The following is a 23,075-nucleotide window of genomic DNA, read 5'->3' on the forward strand; positions in this document are numbered from 1 at the left end:
CCCTCCACGGCCAGAGGGGGGCTTCCAGTGGAGCCCCTCCCCCCCCCCCCTCCCCCACCGGGAGGCAAGTGGCTAACGGGCGAACGAGGACCGCACTCACTCTGCGGAGGAGAGCGAGGATAGCCGTCAGAGTCGCCCTTTGATCGGCCGAGACCTGCCACCGCGATGGCTCGCTCTCAGCCAGGCGGGAGTAATCACATCCTTGGAAAAGGATATGAGTTTTATATATCTCTCTCGCTATATATATATATATATATATATATAGCCACTAGCTGGGAAAATATACCTCAGAAAGAAACATGGAGGCCTTTTGTGTTTCGCAGCGACATGTCATCCTTGACGCGGTCCACACAAAGCAGGGAGAAAGGAAACCCGCACGATTATTTCTTGTACTTTCAGAAACGATGCATTTCTTTCAGAAGCAGAACAAAAACAACAGAGAACAAAAACATAAAATTGTCCTCCCATGAAGGCCGCGTGGCCCGGAGTGGAAAATTGTCCCAGACAGCATAATGTGACACCAACATTTTACCTGCTCCCTTCACCACTGCCTCGCTGGCCGGTCCCACCTCCGACAGTCCGTGTAGGTCAAGCTGTGTGCAAACATAGAGCCACCCAAAAAAGAACACCCCCACCCAAACCCCCTTCGCCACCCATTCGTGCCAACCCCACCTCACCTCACCCCACCCCTCCAGGGCCCCAGGAGAGAGCGAGAGAGGGGGGGAGAGGGACTTTGGGAAGAAAAACAGCATGGTGCAGTCCGCTCACCTTTACCAAATCACGGCGGTGGCGCCGAATAACTGAATAAATCAAGGAGGAAAATAAAGAAATAAACAGGAATAAACTGGAATCATAATGGCCTCTCCCTCTCTCCCCGTGTGAGTAATGTGCCTTTGGCCCCCAGCGTATTCCTTTCAGAGCCATTTCATTTATTTACCGCACACACCACGGGCCTCCCGTACGTTGCTGTTGTTGTCGTCGTTGTCGTCGTCTGCCTGGCTATGTGTGTGCGTTTTATTACTTTTCCATATTTCCCTTTCGTATGACTTGTTCTTACTGCTGCTGCATAATAAAATGGGCGCCGGAGCGCAACCGAGTGGTTTTCCCACTCGTCGGCCTGGTTCGACCAATAGGAAATTGAGGTAAACAAATAGAAGTAAAAAACTGCAAAACAACCTCCCAAACACCAATTATGCAAAGCAGCCAAAGAGGCAAATGGGACTATTGGATTAGTGGTAGTGTTGTGTTTAAAGGGGTGAGAATGTGTTGACGATGCTGCTTCCAGGAGACTTTGGCCCCTTCCTCACACCCAGTCTCTTATTCCGAGGAGATGAAAAGGAACGGTCAATATTGTTAGAGAGAGGAGAAAGCAGACCTCCGAACATAAAGGTCACTCCGTCTGCACAATTAGAGCTCTTGAAGGGAGAATATATCGGGGCGGTCATTTAGCGAGGCTGAAGTCTGGATGCGTGCAAGCGAGCGTCTGTACATGTCTATGTGCGTGTACTTGTGCGCGTGTACATGTTTGTGTGTGTGTGTGTGTGTGTGTGTGTGTGTGTGTGTGTGTGCGTGTGTGTGTATGTGTGTGCATATTCTTGTGCAAATTAGAAAGGGAAAAACCTGAAAAGTGATGCAATTACACTAATGAGTTGCCCCTTCGACGTCAACCTAATGATTTGCCGATCTTCACTTTTTTGAATTTAATACATAATTAAATAATCATATAGCTCAACCCTACCCTCCCCTCCTCAAGTCAAATGTTCATTAAGCATCACTCGGTTCCTGTAGCATTCCCCGCTGACCTCTCCTGGCCTGACCTCTGGCCTGTGAGTCACCATCAGGACCAGCAGCATCATCCCCGTGCAGTGAGCATGAGGATGTATCTGCTGGAGGCCTCTCTCTCTCTCTCTCTCTCTCTCTCTCTCTCTCTCTCTCTCGCTCTCTCTGTCCCTCTGATTTTCTCTCTCTCTCTCTCTCTCTCTCTCTCTCTTGCTATCTCTCTCCCTCTATCTCTCTCTTACTGTTTCTCTCTCTCTCTATGCTCCAGACTGTCACAGCCCTGGGTCGTGCTACAAAGGAAACAGCAGTGTCAATCTGTGTTAATTCTGAACCAGTGGAGTAAATCATATCCTGAACCTTTGACCCTGGCTGCCATCGCCGTGTTGCGGCAGAGCGGACAATAAACGCTGAGAGGTGAATGGTGGGAGTGTCCCACCCAGTGGGGAGGGAGAGGGCTCCAGCCAGTGAGAGGACTCAATCAGGGGACAGAGGGAAGGCGTGTCCTGAGGGAAGGAAAGGGTTCTTTAAGCAGTGAGTTGGTGAGCAGAGAGAGTGTGACTATAGCAATGGATCACCACAAGAAATCACAGCAATCCTGAACTTCACACAAACAGACAGACAGGCATGTACACAAACAGACAGACATTTATACTTAGATGTGGACTATATGCCGAAGAGGAGTTTATCTGTTGGAAATCGAACCTTTGTTCATGTGTTTGTGTTTTATTTTTTATTGAACTTGAGGCCGTGGGTAAACCAACAGGGTTATTTTTTTCGTGATAGGATTAAGCCTAACTGCTGCCTGGCCCTTTTCGGGTTACTTTGATTTCTTGTATGAAGGCCCCGCTCCAGATCTGACGGGCAATGGTGGGACATGTTAGCAACGGGGATCAAGCAACAGTGGGCGGCGTGTAAAGCTGTTCTTACAGCACTTCCCCGCCCCCTCTTGCTCCTTTGAAAACACATTACAATGTCAGCAGGTAGAGGGGAGGAGATGGAACACATATAAAGTAGAGGGTGTGAATAGGAGGAAGAGGGAGAGAGGGAGGAAGATTGAGAGAGAGAGAGAGAGAGAGAGAGAGATACTTAGAGGAGTGAGAGAGAGAGTAGGTGAGTGAGAATGAACAAGAGAAAGAATTACTAAGTGAGGGAATGCGTGTGAGAGTGAGTGAGATAGAGCAAGACTGGCAAAGCGAGAGACAAGAGGAGGGAGCGAGAGAGCAAGACAGGTAGAGAGAGCGGGAAAGCGGAGCGAGAGAACGAGTGAGAGTGAGCCAGTGAGCGAAAGAGCAAGACAGGGAAAAGAGAACAAATCGCAGAGAGAGCAAGCGAGAGAGCAGGACAAGCCGAGAAAGAGATTAATACCAAGTGAGTGAGAGGGTGACAGTGAGAGTGAGGGAGGGAGCAAGACAGGCAGAGAGAGAGAGAGAGAGAAGAGAGAGAGAGAGAGAGAGAGAGAGAGAGAGAGAGAGAGAGAGAGAGAGAGAGAGAGAGAGAGAGAGGAAGATGTGAGAACTCAGAAAGCCAAACGCCACGATGTGCACGGCAGCATGTCCGGCCTAGCTACGCCCCATCTGATAATGCAGTAAAGTCAGGATGGCATGTAAATTACCTCCGCCTGCCGCGGTTGGGGCTCGGGTGCCCTTGGAGCCGAATAACCTCCCTTCATCACACACGCCCACCCACACACACACACACGCACACACATGCACACTTGCAGACACACACACACACACACACACACACACACACACACACACACACACACAACAACACACTTGAAGACACACACACTGCAGACACACACACACACACTACAACACACTTGCAGACACACACACACTCGCAAACACACATACGCACACAAACCCTTTGCCCCCCTCTCCACGCCCTTCTGCTGCCGCATGCCACATCCACTTAGCTCCCAAACATAATCGCACGCCATTACTCAACACTCAAAGGGAAAACCGCAAGAAGACTTTGTATACCTCTTTTTCTTTTTTTTCTTTCTCTAAACAAAAACATTCCATTCCTCCTCCCCCCCCCCCCTCGTGACAAGCAAGATGATTTCCTTATTTCTTTTCTCCTGCGTCTACGTTTTATAAATCTTTATATCTTGAAGGCGGTGGACGATCAATCGCTAACGTGTGCCCACTGCAGGCTCTGCACGTGCTCTCACCGTAATGAGGAGGGAACAGAGATGTGGGGGGGGGGCAGGCCGGGGTTGGGGTGCTATGCTTCTGAATGGTCTCTGGGATTTTCTTAGCGAAGCGGCGCTGTCGCAGTGGCTCGTGGTGCAGCCTACAAATGCATTGAGGCCCTAGCGTGTGTATAGCGTGGGCCCGCTATATGTGTGTGTGTGTGTGTGTGTGTGTGGGGGGTGGGATTGGGTGTGTGTTGGTGCACGAGTGTTTGTGTGTGTGTGTGTGTGTGTGTGTGTGTGGTTGTACGGCTGATGGGTCGGCCCACACATGACGCACATACATACTGGGCGCACTAACATGACGCAAACGCCGACACACACACACACACACACACACACACACACACACACACACACACACACACACACCCACACACACACACACACAAAAACATGCATTTCTAATGGCTTGTAGGATGGAGTGGGAGAAACAGATCCTGCGTCTCCAGGTATGGCGTGAGGTGCCGGCAGAGGCGTGATTGAGTTCAGGGTGCACCTCGTCGCGTGGGCGCACCAAACATATTGCTTTCAGATCACTTCACTTTCTTCTCTGCTGCTGTCTTCTGTATATTTCGTTTTTTGTCCCCCCCCCCCCCCCCCCCCCCCCCCCCCCCCTCGCTCCCTGGGGACTGGAGCCAGCACAGAGGGGACGCAGATTTCAAGTGCATGAGGGAAAGAATCAAATGAAGAGCAGGAATCAAATGAGGAAAAAACCTATTCTTTCTGATAAGAAAACAAAATAGATGTTTTCGACGCAGACGGGGAAACCACACTGAACCGAGTTTGTACCGCCGCCGTCAATCTTTTACCGCAAATGACTTTATTCTGAAGGGTATTACACGATTGGCATCAAAATATGAGAATTGCCACTGGTGAAAACTGATGAATAATGGAAGACTTGCAGCGCTTACCTTATTGTTATTAATAACTACACTGCCATGCATGCTGCTTCTAGCACAAACATAGATATGCTAAATCCTCTTTTCATCAATATTGATATTGATCAAAATTCAATCAATTAATTCTTCATCCCTTCCTAGAATTCACACGGACACCTCTAGATAACCCCAGAGTTAATCGACGTCAACCACCATCCCCTACACCCATGCACCACCCATGCATGTCTCTAGATCAGCCCAGGGACAGCAAGCCTCAGTCACCTTCCTCTCCTCGGCACCACCTTACCCCCTTCCCCTTCTATCGCTCTCCCCTCTCCTCCACCCACGGCCTCTTCGTCTCCCCCCTCCTTGATTTTTTTGGCCGTAGATCCGTGTTCGACCTGCACTGTAAACCTGCCAAATCTGTTCCTTATTACGTCCAACCTGACCTGGAAAATATTTTCAGCGCACTAAACTTGGCGTTATTAAATGTCAGGTATTTAGCAGTCAAAGCACTTTTAATTATTGCATCCCTGTGTAATACTGCTTACAAATGCAGGTCTGTCTCACAGGTTATACTACGACCCATTCACAGGGCAGCGGAGTCCTCTTGTGTCAGAATACCAACTTTCCTGAAGACGATACTGAACTATTATATGTTTTATTTTTACCCGTCTAGTCATTGCAAGCAATTTTATCAATCATATTGATAAGTCGACTGACAGCAGTGCCAAATGAAATTAGTTTCATTCTGACAATCTTGACAATTCGGGATTGAGTGGGTTTGACTCCGCCTGTGACACGCACCACCCACTGAAAAGGGCACACACTGACTTAATTGTGTAGAGAAGTCTTAATATGTCCACGGTAGTAGTGGCTGATTTTTCTCTTTACCATCACTGTTAGGTTTTCTTTGAGAAGACTAAGGCTGCTGACGAAACAGTCTGTCGGCAAGAAGTGCTGTGAAACTATGTGTCAAAGCTATAGCTATGTCACCTAGACTCGTTTCTGGCCTCAGGTTAGGATCTTGGGATTGGTTTCAACTGTAAAAATATCAAAAGGGTTATCAATGCCATTCTTCCCACAAAGGCTAAAACAATCTCTGATAGAAAAAAAGCACCATGGATGATTTTCACAAAAAATGCAGGATCAAAGAGATCAAAGATCAAGATTTTATAAGGATCATCCATGTTTCCAGACCTCCTTAACACAAAGATGAACAATGTGATTTATTCCCCACTGTTGATACACTGACAGACCCTCCAGTGTCAGTAGCTCCTGAATGCGTTTGATTCTTCTCCTTCTTACTCAGATGACATCTGGAATTTAGACAACATTTCAGCACTTCCATCTCAAACTAAAACGCTTTGATCTTTGTAGGAAAAAAAACGATTCTAGCTTATAAGACTCCATCTGCTCAAACTGACCATGAAGCTCCTTCTCTTGCCTTTATGCTCTGGTGCACTGTCTGGAACAGACCTGGTTATTTTGTTGTCTTAATTAAAAGACAGAGACTGCATTGTGTCTTTGGGTAACTGCAGATCTAAGCAGTACAACAATGAGGGGTTCCTCAGGGGTCAATTGTCGGACCTCTTCGGTTCAAGCTTTATGGGCTTACAAGTTCTGAGGTCGGTGATCGTATCCGGAACAAACCGCCTTAACGTAAAACTTTAAATTGGGACTCCAAACTTTTCAGTTTGCCACAGCTTTTTTATTAAAATATGTGTGTGTGTTTGTGTGTGGATACCCTGGAATATTCATTCATTTTATTTTATTATTGCTTTTTATTGTCTTTAAAATGTAATCCCCGACTAGCATCTGTGTTGGAGGTTTGCTGAATAAATACAAATTCAATACCGTGCCTTTATTAGGTCACCTTACTCACAATGACTATCCACAATATATTATAATTGGCCTGCTAGAATCTGTTATTCTGGAAATAAGATCATAAAGAAAGTACAGTTATATGCATCTCTACAGATGTTTTATTTCCATGAGCTATTGGAAGTATAGCGTTAGAGAGTATGCCTGGTTGATGCTAGGTCTGTCAGACTGTCGGAACTGCTCGTGTATGCAGGCTATACATGCTCGTCACGAAAACTCCATGTTGTCTTAATCACAATGTTTAGCCTTTCAATCAAGCAGTAAGTCATTTATGATTATATTCTAATGGTTTGTGTCATTATCTGCCCCACTGCTTCTATCTGTATGAATGTGTGTGTGTGTGTGTGTGTCCTTGCATGAGTCCTTTTTCTTTATTTATGTTTGTACGACAAATACGACAACCCTATGTGAATGTGCGCATTTCAAATCCTTCTTTGTTTGCGTGTGTTCTTTATGTGCGTGCGTGTCTATTATTTTTGTGTGTGCGTTTTATTTTTGTGTGTGTATCGTTTATGTGTGGTGTCTCTCTGTGTATTCTTTATCTATGTGTCTATGTGTGTATTCTTTATGTCTTTGTGTGTGTATTCTATATGGGTATGTGTGTGTATTCTCTATATATGTGGTGTATTATTTATGTCTGTGTCTGTGTGTATTCTCTATTTGTGTGTGTGTATGTGTGTGTGTATTCTTTATGTCTGTGTGTTGTATTCTCTGTGCGTCTGTGTGTTTGTGTATTCTCTATATGTGTGTGTGTGTGTATGTGTGTGTGTGTGTTTGTGTGTGCATTCTCTATGTGTATATGTGTGTATTCTCTATGTGTGCGTTTTCTCTATATGTGTGTGCGTGTGTGCGAACGTGAAAACAGGTCTCCACTACGGCAAGGAGAGCGTGCGGAGCAGTGGTGGCGGCGGCGGCGGCGGCGGCGGCGGCGGCGGCGGCGGCCATGACCTTCACAACTTCATCTCCTCGGGCTTCGTGACGCTGGGCCGAGGCCATCAGAAAGGTACGCCAACGCCACTCTCTGCACCCGCCCCCCACGTCTCCCAGCCTCATCAGAGCGGCCATTACACACAAAGCCTTAAAAAAGAGAAAAAGGCCGAAGAAAAAAAAAAGAAGAAAACGACTTAAGTTCTGCCGAGGAAGCAGAATTGTTCTTCCTCCTGTCTTCATAGACATCTCCGTGTTACACACACACACACACACACACTGCACACACCACACACACACTCTCACTACCCAATCGGTCTTCAGATCTCCCCGGTAGCCCTCTTTTCTCTCGTCTCTTCGGTCTACCACCTTGTCATGTACTTTGGTATTTCATGTCGTTTCCTCCATTCCTCCTTCCTGTCCCTTATTACAAACCCTTCCTTACTCTCCTCCTTCACACTGTTCTCTTTCTTCAGTTCCCTCCGTCTCTCAGTTCGCCAGGTGTCGTGCCTCACTCCTCTTCTCCTCCATCTCCGTCCCTGCTGTTTTCATTTGTATTTCTTTTATGTATATCTAATTCTCCTCTCTCTGCCACCTCTGCTTTCCGTGTTCAAACGGTGGTCAGCCGAACCGATCTGTGTGCGGTTAACATCCAGGAAGTATTTAATGAAGTGCCTTATCTCTGGTCGTCTCCATAACAACGTTCGATGCTAAGCTAAAGTGCGTAGTGTTGTGGTTGAAACGCTGCGATAACAGCGATTTGCTTAAAAGGGTTGAGGGTAGAACGGGGGGGGGGGGGAGGGCCAGAGGGAAGAGAGAGTCAGGGAGTGAGAGTGAGAGAAAGAGAGAGAGAGAGAGAGAGAGCGAGAGAGAGAGAGAGAGAGAGGGAGGCGGTGGGGGCCAGTGAACCGTCTCCAGATTGAATTTTACTCCCACAAATTCACGTGATCCCTTGCCTCTGCATTTATTTATTTTGCACAATTAGATGCACGAAAAATGCATTAGCTTCTGTTGATGGTTGCCGGCATGGAGAAGGTGACCCCTAGGTAACCGCACACACACACGCACACACACACACACACACACACACACACACACACACACACACACACACACACACACACACACACACACACGGACACATACACACACAAACACACACTTAAATGCACACAGGGAGGCATACACAAACAGGCGCACGCACACATCTGCAGAAGCATACAAATTCACACACACACACAGACCCGCTCACACACAAATTCGCATACACATACATACACACGTATACACCCACACACATCCTCTCGCTGTGGTGGGGGCCGGGGCTTTTGCGGGCAGATATACCCTGATTAGCATGCAACCATGTTAGCCAAGCTCTTATGATTTGTTTCAATTCATCTTTCCACAAATGAGACACCAAGCATGCGTCACCTTGCTGGATGCGTAGCACGGTATTTTTCCTAATGGCGCTAAATTGTTAAATTGGATGTACGAGAACGAGTAAGAAAGTAAGAAAAGGGGAATAAAGGCGGGAGGTATGTATGGCTGTCCTACTTCTCCTTTCAAAACGCCTGGCAAACAAATGCAGCATTTATAAGCTCCCCATACCCCCGTTGCCCTGTTCTCGACAACGGGAGCGTTGGCTTTATTTCATGTAAGCCCGAGTGTTTAATAAGTAACTGCTCTGTGCTGTCGGGTCCTGAATCCCGCTCAATTCGTGTTCCTCTGCCTTCGGTACCAAACAAAAACATCACAGTTATATTAAATCCACCGGAGGAGAGGGACGGGGTCCGGGCTGAGGAGGCTGGGGGCGGGGAATCCGTGTCGTGGTGGATCCGCTGCTTGTCAGCTTTGACCTGCAGCCCCCCTCTCTCTCCGTCCGCCCCTCGTGTTGCCGTTCAGAGGCACCCCGGGGTTTGGGTGGGGGCGCGTGATTACCGCGCTCTCCAGGCCCTCTTTCCTCCCGCTAACAAGGAAAGTATTGTCTTCATGCTAACACAAAAATTAGCGCGTTTCCTCCCGCTCCTTTTTGTTGTTTGCCTCGTTTGTTTGTGTCCCCCCGAGGGGGGTCGGTTTAACAATGTTTATTATATACAGCCCGATGTTCTGCTGAAGAAAAGAACTATGAGGCTGATATTCTCTTTACTCCCCCTCCCTCCCTCACTTCCTCCTCTCCCCCAGTCCTCTCCAACTTCGCCAGAGATAAGTAATGGAGGAGCTGATTGGGTTTTATGAATCCTGATTCTTTGAATAGATTTTCCCTCTCCGCCGATATTATAGTTGCAGCGGGCGCCTCCTCTGCTCCATCCATTTCTGTCGAGCGACGACAATTAGTTACAGTTTCGCATGCAGGTCCTGTTGTGTGTTTGTGCGTGTGTTTGTGCGCGTGTTTGTGTGTGCGCGCGTGCCCGTTTCAGCCGTAGGGTTAGTAGTTTATGATTGCTCCGCTGCGCAGCAAATAAAAGCTGACAGACCGACAGAGTTTCTCAGAACAGTAGTGTTTCAGACGGTTGAAAGTGGGAGACTATTGACACCGTTTTTGTCTCTATTTCAAGCGCGTGCGTACTATTCAAAGAGAGAGAGAGAGATTCTATTATGTGTTGGCTCACAAGACCAATACATATATATATATTTGTATCTGGTCGTCAAGGTGATACTTAGCAGCGGGATTCAATCCTGATGGAAAGCAAACAACCTCAACAACAACAAAAAAAACAAAAAAATAGATTGTTTTTTGTGAGGGCAGGATTTGGGAGTGTGTAGTGGTTTGCTGTCTGGCCCCATCGTGGCAGCGCAGTGCTGTAGGGGGAAAAAAGAACCAGCAGGATGCCAGGGAGAGATTCAGGAACCAGGGGGGCTCAATCAGGCTCGGGGGGGCGGCCTTGCTTGCCCCGCTTTCTCAGAGCGTCAATCACAGGTCCCATCCACCTCCACAAAGGGACTAAAGCGCCCCTGAATCAACTGTACTGTTTCTGACGCCTGGTCGATGGAGGGACTTAAATTGCTCGGGATCGATAATCAAAGTCTGTGAAGGCTGATGGCTCCCTCACCGTACCTTCGCCCCATGTCCCGACTCCTCCACACGTTCTGCGAGCGACGTGATCGATGACTTCATCAGACGTACGGCGGGAACGGACAAAATCGCGTGCATTGATCTTTTTGTTATGGGTTTGGGGATACATAATATATGGATGTCTGAGATGTAGCTTCACAAGAGGGAGTTTTAATCTTTATTCAAAGGAGCAGACTCTTCTTCAGAATAGCGGACTTGCGGAAACACACAATTGGTCATTATAAGTTGGAGAAAGAGACTGGTGGCGTTTTCATATTTCATCAAAAGCCGCCCATCTGATGCACTTTTTTTGTCCTGCGCTTCTCTATTTGCAAATAGTAGGAAAAATATGTTTTGCTGTAAGACTCGGGCTGTAATGCCAGTTCTCTTTGGCTGCTTTTGGGTAAATATGCATCTGTTACCGTGGCTAATTATACAGGAGCACAGGGGGTGTTGGGTAAGCAATGGCAGCTAATTATATGGCGAAAAGGGTGAGTGTGTGAGTGCGTGCGCGTGTAAGTTTGCGCTCGCTTGCACTGCGTGTCATGTCCCTCAGGGAGGGGGGGGGGGGGGGTCAGTCATTGGGGAACTGCTTAACATCAGACCACCTGGATGCTTGTCTTCCAGAGGATACGTGGCAGCGCAGAACCCTGCTCAGAATAAGGAGTGGCTTCGTCAGCCGAAAGCCGAACTCCCAACAACCACAGAGTTTGCCTGCTTCCCCTACACACACCGACAGACGGACAGGACAGACGAGACTTAATGAACCCTAATGAAACATCCACGTCGCCTCTTTCTTCGCCTCAGGTTTCTTAAACACCTCGCGTATTGCTTTGTTGTTGACTCTGAAGTGTTTGAACAGGACAGAACAACAGCTTCTGACGCCTGCTGCTCCCCTGTCAAAACACAGGTGCACACGCCCAGACGCCAACCCCCCCCCCCCAACACCTTTCCCCCCCCAAAAACTCCTCCGCCCCCCACCACCTTACGTTAGCGGTGTGATCCGACGCTGTCAGGACTGTCTCGGAACGGCCCGGGGGTTTTGTGTGAAACAGCCGCTTCTGCGAGCCAGAGGTGTACGTGGGGCGGAGGCAGCTGGTGGTGCGATGGCACGGGAACATGCTGGCACTTTGAGCAACGTGTGCCGCTGTGTCAAATAGATTCTGATGTAAATGGCCCACTTAAGTATACGCGAGGTGTGCTCAAACGGCTGTGAGTGCTCACCGAAAAGTACACGTGTACTTTGCATGTGCTTAGCGTTGAGTGTCTTAAGGGGAAATTACACTCAATTCATCCAGTCTACTTCTTTTATACAGAACATGTCGTTGTAATAAGCTATACTTTAGCATACTCTGAAGTTTCGTAGCTAATATGCTCAACGGCAGCTCACTTTCGGTTTAGCTCTACATGTTTTGTTTAAAAGGTGGCATAATGTGGTGAAGGAATGACATTTCTAGCTGTTAACAAGCGTCACTTTGAGAACCGTATTATGCAGGGCTGCGTTTCCCGGCTCTTCCGTCCACTCTGCCTGGATCGATCGGTTGGTTTCACCTGACAAACTTTTTTCCTTTTTTTCCCGCTCATCCTGCCATCCCAAATTTAAGGGACGGGTGGAGTGGATTTCGCTGACACCGCGTAAGCAGATTCTCGACTAACAAGGCAAAGGCATTGAGCCGCTATTTTGTTTGCGCTAATACACCGGTCCGCTGGGAGAGACTTGTTGCGTGCCCGTGTCCTTCTGTGTTTGTCGTCGCCAAACTTACTTTGTGAGTCTCTCTGAGTTTCTTGTAAATTGTGCAAGAAAGTTTCCTGGGAACATTTATCACACAGATAAATAAGCAAAAATTGAGTTCCTCCTTTTATTTTTTTTTGGTACTGGAAAAACAGAAGCGGGAACATTTGTCAACGGTGCAACGCAGCATTGCTAACATAATTTAACCGCCACGCTAACGGAGGACAAACGGACACTTGATATTAATTGTCCATGTCATGGAGGCCTCGCGCCGGGCCCTTTTATTCGTTCACTGTCAATGGCCGGAACTGTGCACTGTAAATCACTGTCACATTATGGTGGAGTCTCGAGACGCGCCAGCCATGCTCATCCGCGGCGGAGCTACCGCGAGGGAAAAGGACGTTGACGTCGGTAGCTGTCTGGAGTCCGGATCCGTGTCCTCCGTGTTCCGATTGCGACGCCTTCTCACCTTGATTGATTGGTCAGTTGGTTCGGATGGAAATACTTATTCGGCTCAGGTGCTAAGTTCACAAGACGTTTACAGAATAGGGTGTAGAGATTGTTGATTCAAAAAGTAACTTCGTTGAGTCACTCGCTTGTATCTCAAGGGAGGGTCGTCTGGAAGTTCTGTCCCCTGTTACCAAGGACTACCTTAACACATCTCTTAGTAAACACGGTAAACAGAGGTCGGAGACAGGAAGTGAGAGGTGGTTTTTCTCCCCCGTGGCACCCTTCGACAAGGCAGTGATGGAGGGACCTTCTGTGGTTTTAGCAGCAGCCGCTTTTAAAAGCATCTCTAATCTTTTTGACAGCTGTAACCGCACTTGTGATGTTTCTCCTATGAGCAGATGATGGGAGTGATTCACAAAAACGCCATCCCATATCACACAGAAAAGCTTAGTCATTTCCCCTCGCGATAACCAGGCAGTGATATGATTCTAGGGCATTGATCTGAGATAACTCTCTCCTTACGTTACCTTTTTCAGCTGATGCATCAATGAATATGGTTTGAGGAAAATTATTTTACCAGCAAATTGTACAATTTGCTGTTAAACTCCATTTGAGTGAAATTACATTTGTGGGTAGGGCTGCATATTTTGTCACGTTTCCAAAGACAAAGTGTGGACACTCACACTTATATCTGGGAAACCGATAACACAGGAACTATCACAATCTTTAATATAAAACCAGAGAGGAAAAGGGAGAGAGAGGGAGAGACAGAGAGAAATTTTGACGGGCAGCATTGAAATGTGATAAACTATTCAAATTCCGCTCGCCAGCTTTGACCGCTTGAAAGCCTCCATTCTAATTATTTTTTCCATATGTCAGGGCTGTTGATGTGCCAGGCCGGAGCATACAGAGTAGTGATTAACTTTAGACAAAGCTCCCATTCTTGACATAGGGTAGGCCATGCTTTATTTATTGCGCTAAGCCAATGTTTTAATTCTGCCATGTGGGCAAACTCAAAATTGCTTTTCTTGGCAGGTAATTGATGTCTTTATGGATATAGTGTGTATGTGTTTGTGGAATGGTTCCTATGGTGATATAACAACAAATTTAATTGGGGATTTGGAACTTTATTTACAGCCAGAGCTGCTAATTGAGGCCTTGTCCTGCTTCTGAAAGGACAAGGGCTGGCATCCTTTTTATATTTTACATTTTTCTGGTTGCCAACATCCCCAATGTGTTTAACACTGGCAATATTATGATTTATAACGTATTGTCTCTCAATGACAGATAGACGCTATGCCATAGCCTTCTATTGCTGACCGAAACATTCAAATGAGATACAAACAAGAAAGCTGTTCCGTTGCTTTGGTCTTCGCATAATACATCCGTCCTATTAATTTGGACATCCCATAATTCCCTGAAACATCTGTGTTTAGCGACATCCTGGCACAGAGGGAGTCAACTAAAATCTCTACACTCACTCACAAATTCCTGCGCACGGTCCTCCAGACATGCGTGGTCATGCGTCAAGCAAACACTCCAGACAAACCCAGTCTACCCCATAACCTGCAACCCAATCACACTCCAGACAAACCCAGTCTACCCCATAACCTGCAACCCAATCACACTCCAGACAAACCCAGTCTACCCCATAACCTGCAACCCAATCACACTCCAGACAAACCCAGTCTACCCCATAACCTGCAACCCAATCACACTCCAGACAAACCCAGTCTACCCCATAACCTGCAACCCAATCACACTCCAGACAAACCCAGTCTAGCCCATAACCTGCAACCCAATCACACTCCAGACAAACCCAGTCTACCCCATAACCTGCAACCCAATCACACTCCAGACAAACCCAGTCTACCCCATAACCTGCAACCCAATCACACGCCTCACCTCTTCCGACCGCTGATTGTGAGGAGGAAGTTGTCCTCCTCCAAACCCCCCCCCCCCCACGGTCAGACGACCCTGTCTGGATCGAGGCGGTGTCACCAGCGACTGTAAGTCGTGTAATCAACGCCGCCGTTTGATGAGCCTGAAGCATCCGCACTCGGAACACATCGTTTGCTTTCATTAACGCGGCCAGGCCAGCCCTCGCCCCTGGAGGCGTCCGCGGGGACACACCGTTCACAGCCGGCGAGGGGCTGAGCCTCGGTAGAAGAGACGGTAGAGATAGAAGTGTGTGCTTGTTCCCAGATCAGAGGATCCATGCTCTCTCTCTCTCTCTCTCTCTCTCTCTCTCTCTCTCCTTTTTCCCTTATGTTTGCTGTTGCTCCGGTCGAACCCCTTCGCCGGTTCGAAGCCTCTTGGAAAAGTACAAAGTCTGTGCTTTTCTGCAGACGTCTTCTCAAGTTCCGTGGAGAGGCCCTGACCCCCACAAAGCCGGCTTTCTCCCTTAATGCTCCTGTGGTGGACTTTAAACACTCCAGTGTCCCGCCTCGGGGAACCAAGTGACCTCTAAATTAGCTTCCTCTCTTTCTCTCCTTTACAAAAAAAAGCAGTCAAGGGAAAGCAAGATAGCGGTGCCTTTGCTCGCTCGCCACTGTCCTAGCCTCTCTGTGTCCGAGACCCCCTTTCTGCTGGGTGGTCTCTTTTTTGAGGGACAGCGCTGATCCCAGTGGGTACAGACTTAGCGGGCCTCATAGAAGTTTGACGGCGCAGGTTCACGGTAGGTGACATTGCTGAGCAGGCTTGTCGCTGAATAACCAATAAGGACGGGCTAATAGGGGGCTGGAGAGCAGGCGCGCCGGGGCCATAGGACTCATTAGCTTCACAAAGCGATCACGGCCATTCTTTTTGCCCTCTCTAGAACACAGCTAATGAGGGGGAGGTGTGACTCGCCTGCGTGCCGGGCATCGCAAGAGATGGCCTGATCAGCATATGCACAGGTTAGTTCAGAGGTTAACACATGAGGCTGTATAGGGAAATGCAACGCCACCGCCACCGGCCCGGGGTGACTGCGGGTGTATTTTTCTTCCCTTCCGGTTTTCATCATCACCCGGTTGCTGTAGCGCCATGGTTACCCAGGGTTGCAGGAGGTACACAAACATATGCTTAGTGCACAAATCTGCTCTTGGTCTTTCGCTGCTTCCGCAGAGGCGTTGCGGGTTGATGGGAGAGAAGAGGGGGATGAGAGGCGGTGAGGAGAGGAGTGGAGTAGATAATGAGGAGCGGAGAGGTGAAGCGATGAGGATGAGGACAATGGTAGAGGAGAAGTGGAGTGGAGAGGAATGGAGAGGAGAGGGGCTGAGGAGAGGAGAGGAAAAAGGCAATAAACTACACCACTGTGTAGTAGGGGATGTTTGAGAGCCATTTCTCCCCAATACCGACTACCTACTCCTGCCAAGGTGTCCTGCAGTGGAGGCCTGTAAACAACTGCTGTGTACAATTCTAGGGGAAGGAAAGACAGCTTAAACACACACACACAAACACACACACGCACACACACACACACACACACACACAATCACACACAGCAGCAGCAGCAGCAGAAAGAGGACATTGACTGTGACATGAAGAGAGCTCAGGTCAGTGAATGACAACTCTGGCCTTACACTTTCCCACTAGACTACTGTGTATCCCCAGGAGACACACGCACACACACACACACACACACACACACACGGACACACTGCAGTCACTGCGTGGTGGGAGAATGACAGCTAAGGGAGAGATGGGGACTCTTATCATTGTCCTTGTGCTGAGGCCACTTTGACACGAGCAGGAAACATTTGTCTGGAACTGACTGGAATCAAGGAATACTTTAGAGAGACGGAGCGAGAGAGAGAGAGAGAGAGAGAGAGAGAGGGAGGGGGGGAGAGAGGGAGAGAGAGAGAGAGAGAGAGAGAGAGAGGGAGAGAGGGGGAGAGAGGGAGAGATAGAGAGAGAGAGAGTGACGGAGACAGAGAGAGAGAGAGAGAGAGTGAGAGAGAGAGGGAGAGAGAGAGGGACAGAGAGACAGAGTTGTGGAAAGTGGAAAGTTCAGGGTTCTGTGGAAGCTGTGCGGTGCCATGTGAGCTCTGATTCATCTTTCTAGAGCTTTCTAAAGGTCTTTTTTAGGTCTAAAGGTCTCTACATCATAGAAGCAAGAGCCAAGCTTCACTTGATTTCACCCGACTCCATTTATTTTTTGCATGTGGTGTTAAAGATGCCAACAGGAAGCACACAGCAGCTGGGTGGGGTGGAAGTCTGTCCTTGCGTCAATTACAGACGGCAGGTTTTAATTATGCATACGCATAATTAACGTGGAAGTAATTGCTGGCGAATCAGGATTATGGCAGCCAATTAACCAATACAATATGTAATTGTGTAAGCTATGAACTAGCGTGAGCATTGACAAGGACAGCAGATAAACAATGTCCGAACAGGAGGAACATCAGAGAAGGAAATCCCGTAGTTGATTTTTTTCACTCAAGGTGTTTGGTTTTTGTAATTACATTGACGGGTGGACAGGTTTCCAACTGTAAATTTATCCGACTCACCGCCATCCTTGGATTAGCTAAAAGGACAGCTGCATCGCTCAGAAAATAAATGATGAACTGAAGAATAGAGGGGAACGTTCTATAAACAACGGCATGAATGAAACATGAAGGATGTGTTTAAGTGTTTGAGTCTGCATGCCATTGGCGGCCATGTTTGCTTGGCTATATCTTTAATATTTTATTGTTAATGACTGATTTAATAGCATGGACTAACCGTAAATAATTAAATCCTACGTCAACCGTTCCCGGGTGGGACGTCGGGCAAGGAAGTGAGTTCTCTTCAAACATGGACGGAATTCCTCCCTCCCAACGGGCTGTAATTTGTGTAAGATGACAAATAATGCATTGGGACTGCTTTAGAAGCAGTATAATGGGCAAAGAAACGAGAGGGATAGAGAAGTTTGAGGGAGAGAGAGGGAGAGAGGGAGAGAGAGAGAGACAGAGACAGAGAGAGAGAGAGTGGGCAAGAGAGAGCGAGAGAGAAAAAGAGAGAGGACGAGTGGGCAAGAGACAGAGAGAGAAAGAGAGAGGGAGAGAAAAAGAGAGGACTAGGGACTGAGAGAGAGAGCGAGGGAGAGGACTATGGACTGAAGGAGAGAGAAGGAGAGTGAGAGTCATTGCAGTAAAGCAGTTGGGGAGCAGGTCCTGAGAATTTAGCCCTTACAGCAGTGGGCCTCTGCTCTTATGTGAGGCATCAATCAAGCCGCCGCCTAGCGCACAGCAAGGCGCGCTCACTACAGTTAGTGCGGACGCATTCTGCATCGGTTCAAATGTGTGTTTTTCAATGCTAATTCCGGTACTTCGTCATCTTCAAGCCATCTCTGTGACGGGCTCCTCCCGATATGCTAGGATGGCTGTGGCGGGGACCGGGTGCGGTTAATTAATTTGAAATGATTGCACTCGGAAGGGATCTTGTCACGGGGGTCTACCACTGCGGCATAGGCTGGTTAAAGCGGGTGGCAGTTGTGGGTTTTATGCCTTGTTTAATGGAACTCCTTTGGCGCGAGTTACAGCTGCAACTCTGCTGAGGTGGTGGAACGCATCGCAATCCCGGCGTCCCGCCTATTCTAAACTATCTACCTGTTCTTCCTAAGTGATGCGTTCTTCATAGGCTCTCTCTGTCTCGCTCCCTCTGGATCTCATTCTCTCTCTCTCTGTCCTCTCTCTCTATCTCCATTTCTCTCTCCCCACTCTCTATCTCTCTCTCTCTCTCTCTCGTTATCTCACTGTCTCGCTCTCTCTCTGTCACTCCCTCTCTCTCTCTCACTCTCGCTTTCTCTCTCTCTCCCTCTCTCTCTATCTCTCTCTCTATCGCTCTCTTGCCCGCTCTCTCTCTCTCTCTCTCTCTCTCTCTTTTTCTTTCTCTCTCTCTCTCTGTCTCTCTCTGTATCTCTCTGTCTCGCCGCTCTCTCACTGCGCTTCTCCTAATGGAAGAAATTGCTTTTCTTACCCTCCCTTCTCCTCGCTCCTCCGCACTATTTGTTTCCTCATCCCAAAGCAAATAAGATTACATCAAACGAACGGTACGGCTCCAAAACAAACCGGTGAACTCTCCACTCTCTACTCGCGGTGCCCCCCCGACTCCGTCCCTCTGTGGCGGTGGTGAAGCGGACACAAGCCGTGCAGAGTCTCATGTGTTGCAGGCCCTGGCCCCCAGCAACCTGCCTCCTTAGTGTCAGCTGTGGGGACTTAAAGTTGATGTTTTGCTTTTAATAGATTCTTTTATGAGCGCGGGGTAGTCTTGAAAGCCCTCATTATGCTCATTAAAGCCACGGTCACAGCCGGAGCGAAGAACTGTTGATCCACCCTGAGCAGGAACAAGAGCCGACCCTCGTCAGACTGATAAATCGCTGTTTGGGTCGTATCGCTCATCTTGCTGTCAAGGAAGAAAAAAACAAAGCTATTGTGTAGCTTGATTGGGTTGAATTAGTGCAGGGGAACACCCACGTTGTTTCGCTCTCGGTGTTCGCAGAAGATGGCGGCCATTTTGTTTAGTACACACACAGACGTCACCCCTGTCAAGGTCGCCGAGGCGCTAGGACGTCGGCGAGCCTAGCAACATTGCTCGTGATGATTTTTATCGCATTATAAAAGGAACAGGGCTTAATAGGGACAGCTGTTCATTTACAGAGACTCACACATAGACACACTCACACACATCACCCGCTCACTCACACACTAAATCACTCACTCACGCACTCACTCACTCACTCACTCACTCACGCACTCAATCACTCACTCACTCACTCACTCACACACTCACTAACACACACAGTCATGCACCCACTCACTCACACTCATTCACCCATCCACCCACTCACACAGAAATCCACTCACTCACTCCCTCACTAACTCATTCACCCACTCACTCACTCCCACACCAACCGAGGGCGGGGTTTCATCGGGGAGTGGCGTGCGTGCGAGTGCCGTCTCAACCCTCGATGGCGCTGTATCCTCGCCGGCCCGCCAGCCACAAACTCCTCGACTCCTCCGTCGTCTGTAATCTATTATTCAGAGCGAGGCAGCGCAGACGAGGACTGGGAACGGCAGATAACTTGCGCCGCCTTCCTCAACATCCAGCCCCATCCCGTATCACCATTATCCAGTCGCCATTGTGGGGGAAAACAATGGAGTGATTGCCTTTTGTTGTGTATGTAGTATAGAGGGGAAGAGTGGTGATTGGTATTCCATACAGAGTCCAGGCCTCATACTTACCATTCAGAGCACACGAGTGGCCGGGCTGCCAGTCGTATTGTGCAAATGATGCATAGAAGAGGCGTAGGAATTAACATTTATCAGGCGGCCATTCTGAATTCATCGCGCGGAGGAAATATTTTTCGGGGGGGTGTGGCGAGTAACAATTGAAAAGGTGAAAGGGAATGAATGCGAATGTGCGTTTGGGACATGTTTCTGTATGTGTGCAATTTATACGCTTTTTATACTCTTTTTTTTACCGCAACAACAGTTTGACCAAATGTCAGTCATTGAGTCGACCTAGCGACCAGTATTGGTGAGTGTTCTCTTGCTGAAGCCATCATATGTTGGGATTTTACTCACTCACGCACACACGCACACACACACATACAGACACACACACACACACACACACATACTGACCAACACTCGCGCACGCACACACACTATGGCCAGGAAGCAAGGCGTGATCGACATGCTCCGCGTAGCCCGATAAATTACCCCGGCAATTGTAATGATTGTTATTCATAATGAGTTCACATTAGACTACTGTCTACTGATCACCGTAATGACTCATCATTTGTCATTTAGCGAGAGTAAAGCGCAACGCCAAGTCATCTGCTTGTTTCTCAGTTGGCATTATAGTTCATAATTATATTTGTGTGTCTCTGCGTGTGCGTGTGCGTGCGTGCGTGTGCGTGCGTGCCTGTTTCTGGGAGTGCATGTGTTTAGAGAGTTAAATAGAGAGAGGCAGCGAGAGAGAGAGAGGGAGAGACAGAGAGAGAGAGAGAGAGAGAGAGAGAGAGAGAGAGAGAGAGAGAGAGAGAGAGAGAGAGTACAGAGTATTTTCTAACAGTTTCTCACCAGCAGATAGGCGGGGAGCGGGGGCCATTTTGCCGCCCCAGCGTCTTGTCGTCGGGAGTCGAGAGTTCACAACCTTGTCTGACTCAACGTCGAAGAGAAACAATTTCAGAACGAAAAAATAAATAGAAATCAGACAGATACACAGAAAAACCTATCAGGAATCCCAGAGCTCAAAAGGGCTGACGGGGATTTTGCCTATAGGCCTCCTACTTCTAGCCCATTCTGGACTTGGGTTAAACAAACATCCCTCCCTCCCTTGCCTTTCCCAGAAACAGCTGGCCTCTGCCAAGATCTAAAATGGTGCCGGCTGCCGATGCAGTTGCTATGAACTTTATCTGTAATGCAGGATGCTTTGGTAACTGCAAGCGGAGTGGGGTGAGATGAGGTGAGGTGAGGTGAGGGTGTGTCTGCTTGCGTATGTGTGTGTGTGAGTGTGTTTGTGTGTGTATAAATGTATAAATGTGTGCACGTGTCTTTGCATGTGTGTATATTTTAGTGTGTGTGTGTGTGTGTGTGTGGTAAATGTATGTGTGTGTGTGTGTGTGTGTAGGTGTGTGTGTGTGTGTGTGTGTGTGTGTGTGTGCTGTGACTACGGGTATTCAATCTTACAGAGCCAGTGGCGAACAGAGCCAGGCTGAGGTATTATAATTGAAAGAGCCCTTTCGATATGGCAATAAATAATGAAGTTCCCCCCCGGGACAGGGTGGGTGGTGTGTGTGTGTGTGTGTGTGTGGGGGGGAGGGGTGTCAGGGAAGCGTTGACGGGAACATGCATCCCCGGCCTTTTAACCCCCTCGTTTAGGGAGCATGTTCCCTGAGTAGAGGAGCTGAGTGGGTGTTCAGCTCATTATGATACCACTGGAACATCTTCCACCCTAGCTCCGTCTCTGGCTGACAAATGGTCATATATTTCATACATATATATATATATATATATATATATACACAGTATATATATGTAAACATATATACATATACATGTATGTATGGATATATATGCTTATCATATATACACATATATAAGCTATACATATATACATATGTATGACCGTATTTGTATTTATACATATCCTGAGGTTTTAGGACGTATTGCTCCAAATCCGGAGCGTTTAAGTGGTGCTTATTCTAAAGCCGGCCAGGTAGATTGCATTCAGCCTTAATTATGGAGGAATAATTTAAACAGTTCACCCCCTCCCCCACTACTCTCCAGAGCGATGTACCTTTCAGATGAAAAACAGCCTTACGTAACCGCAGGAAACAGCGGCAGATTTCGGTCTCTTCAAACAGGCGATATGAAAGTGTTCAGAATCTCCCTCCGAAAATCCTATCAAATAAAAGAAAAGGATCCACTGTGTGTAAATACACGCAGCCCTAATACAGTGGGATTGTCACACACACACACACATACACACATGTGCTCAACCTCACACACACACACACACACACATGCGTGCACACACATGTACATACATACATACATACATACATACATACATACATACATACATACATACATACATACATACATACATACATACATACAAGCATACATACATACATACATACAAACACAGTCACACACACAACCACACACACAGTCACACACACAGTCACACACACACAGTAACACTTACACACACACACACACATTCACACACGCGTGTGCGTCACCACCATCAGCACCAACCCCCCACCCCCAACCCCCTACGGAGACAAGGAGATTTCTACTTCTTAATTACCGTACGTTTTGCTACGCTGGGGCAGTGCAGCCGGGGGGGGGGGAAGCAGGGACAGTGCAGGGAACACTGGGTGGGGGGGGGTGGGGGGGGGGGGGGGGGGGGGAGTGTGTGAAGGCAGCGGCTGGCGAGAGAAGCCTGGGGGGGCGGGGTGGGGACAGAGGAGGGCGCAGAGGGAAGGAGAAAATGAACGAAACGATGGCGAGAAAGAAAGAAAGAAAGGAAAGAAAGAGAGGAGGCAAGAATGAAGAAGCTTTTCCAGCATGCCGGCATGACAGGGGGCTGGGCTGTGTGTGTTTGGCGATGCGAATGTGTGTGTGTGTCTGGTGGGGGGTTGACGAGATCCCCACAGAGCACTGAGAGAAGGAAAGACGACAGAATGAAAGC

General features: G+C 48.1%; 1 protein-coding gene across 1 annotated transcript in view; it reads left to right on the forward strand.

The window, feature by feature from the left end:
* Positions 1–23,075, forward strand: part of LOC307090687 (shisa family member 6) — a gene marked incomplete at both ends in the record, with an annotated part of 60,982 nt that overhangs the window by 5,756 nt on the left and 32,151 nt on the right. The window contains one exon of the mRNA XM_079757436.1: positions 7,610–7,747. Within this exon, the coding sequence (XP_079613562.1) occupies positions 7,610–7,747 (138 nt within the window). The remainder of the gene's footprint in view (positions 1–7,609; positions 7,748–23,075) is intronic.

Source organism: Pollachius pollachius, assembly GCF_949987615.1.
Source record: "Pollachius pollachius genome assembly, chromosome: 19".
NCBI lineage: Eukaryota > Metazoa > Chordata > Actinopteri > Gadiformes > Gadidae > Pollachius > Pollachius pollachius.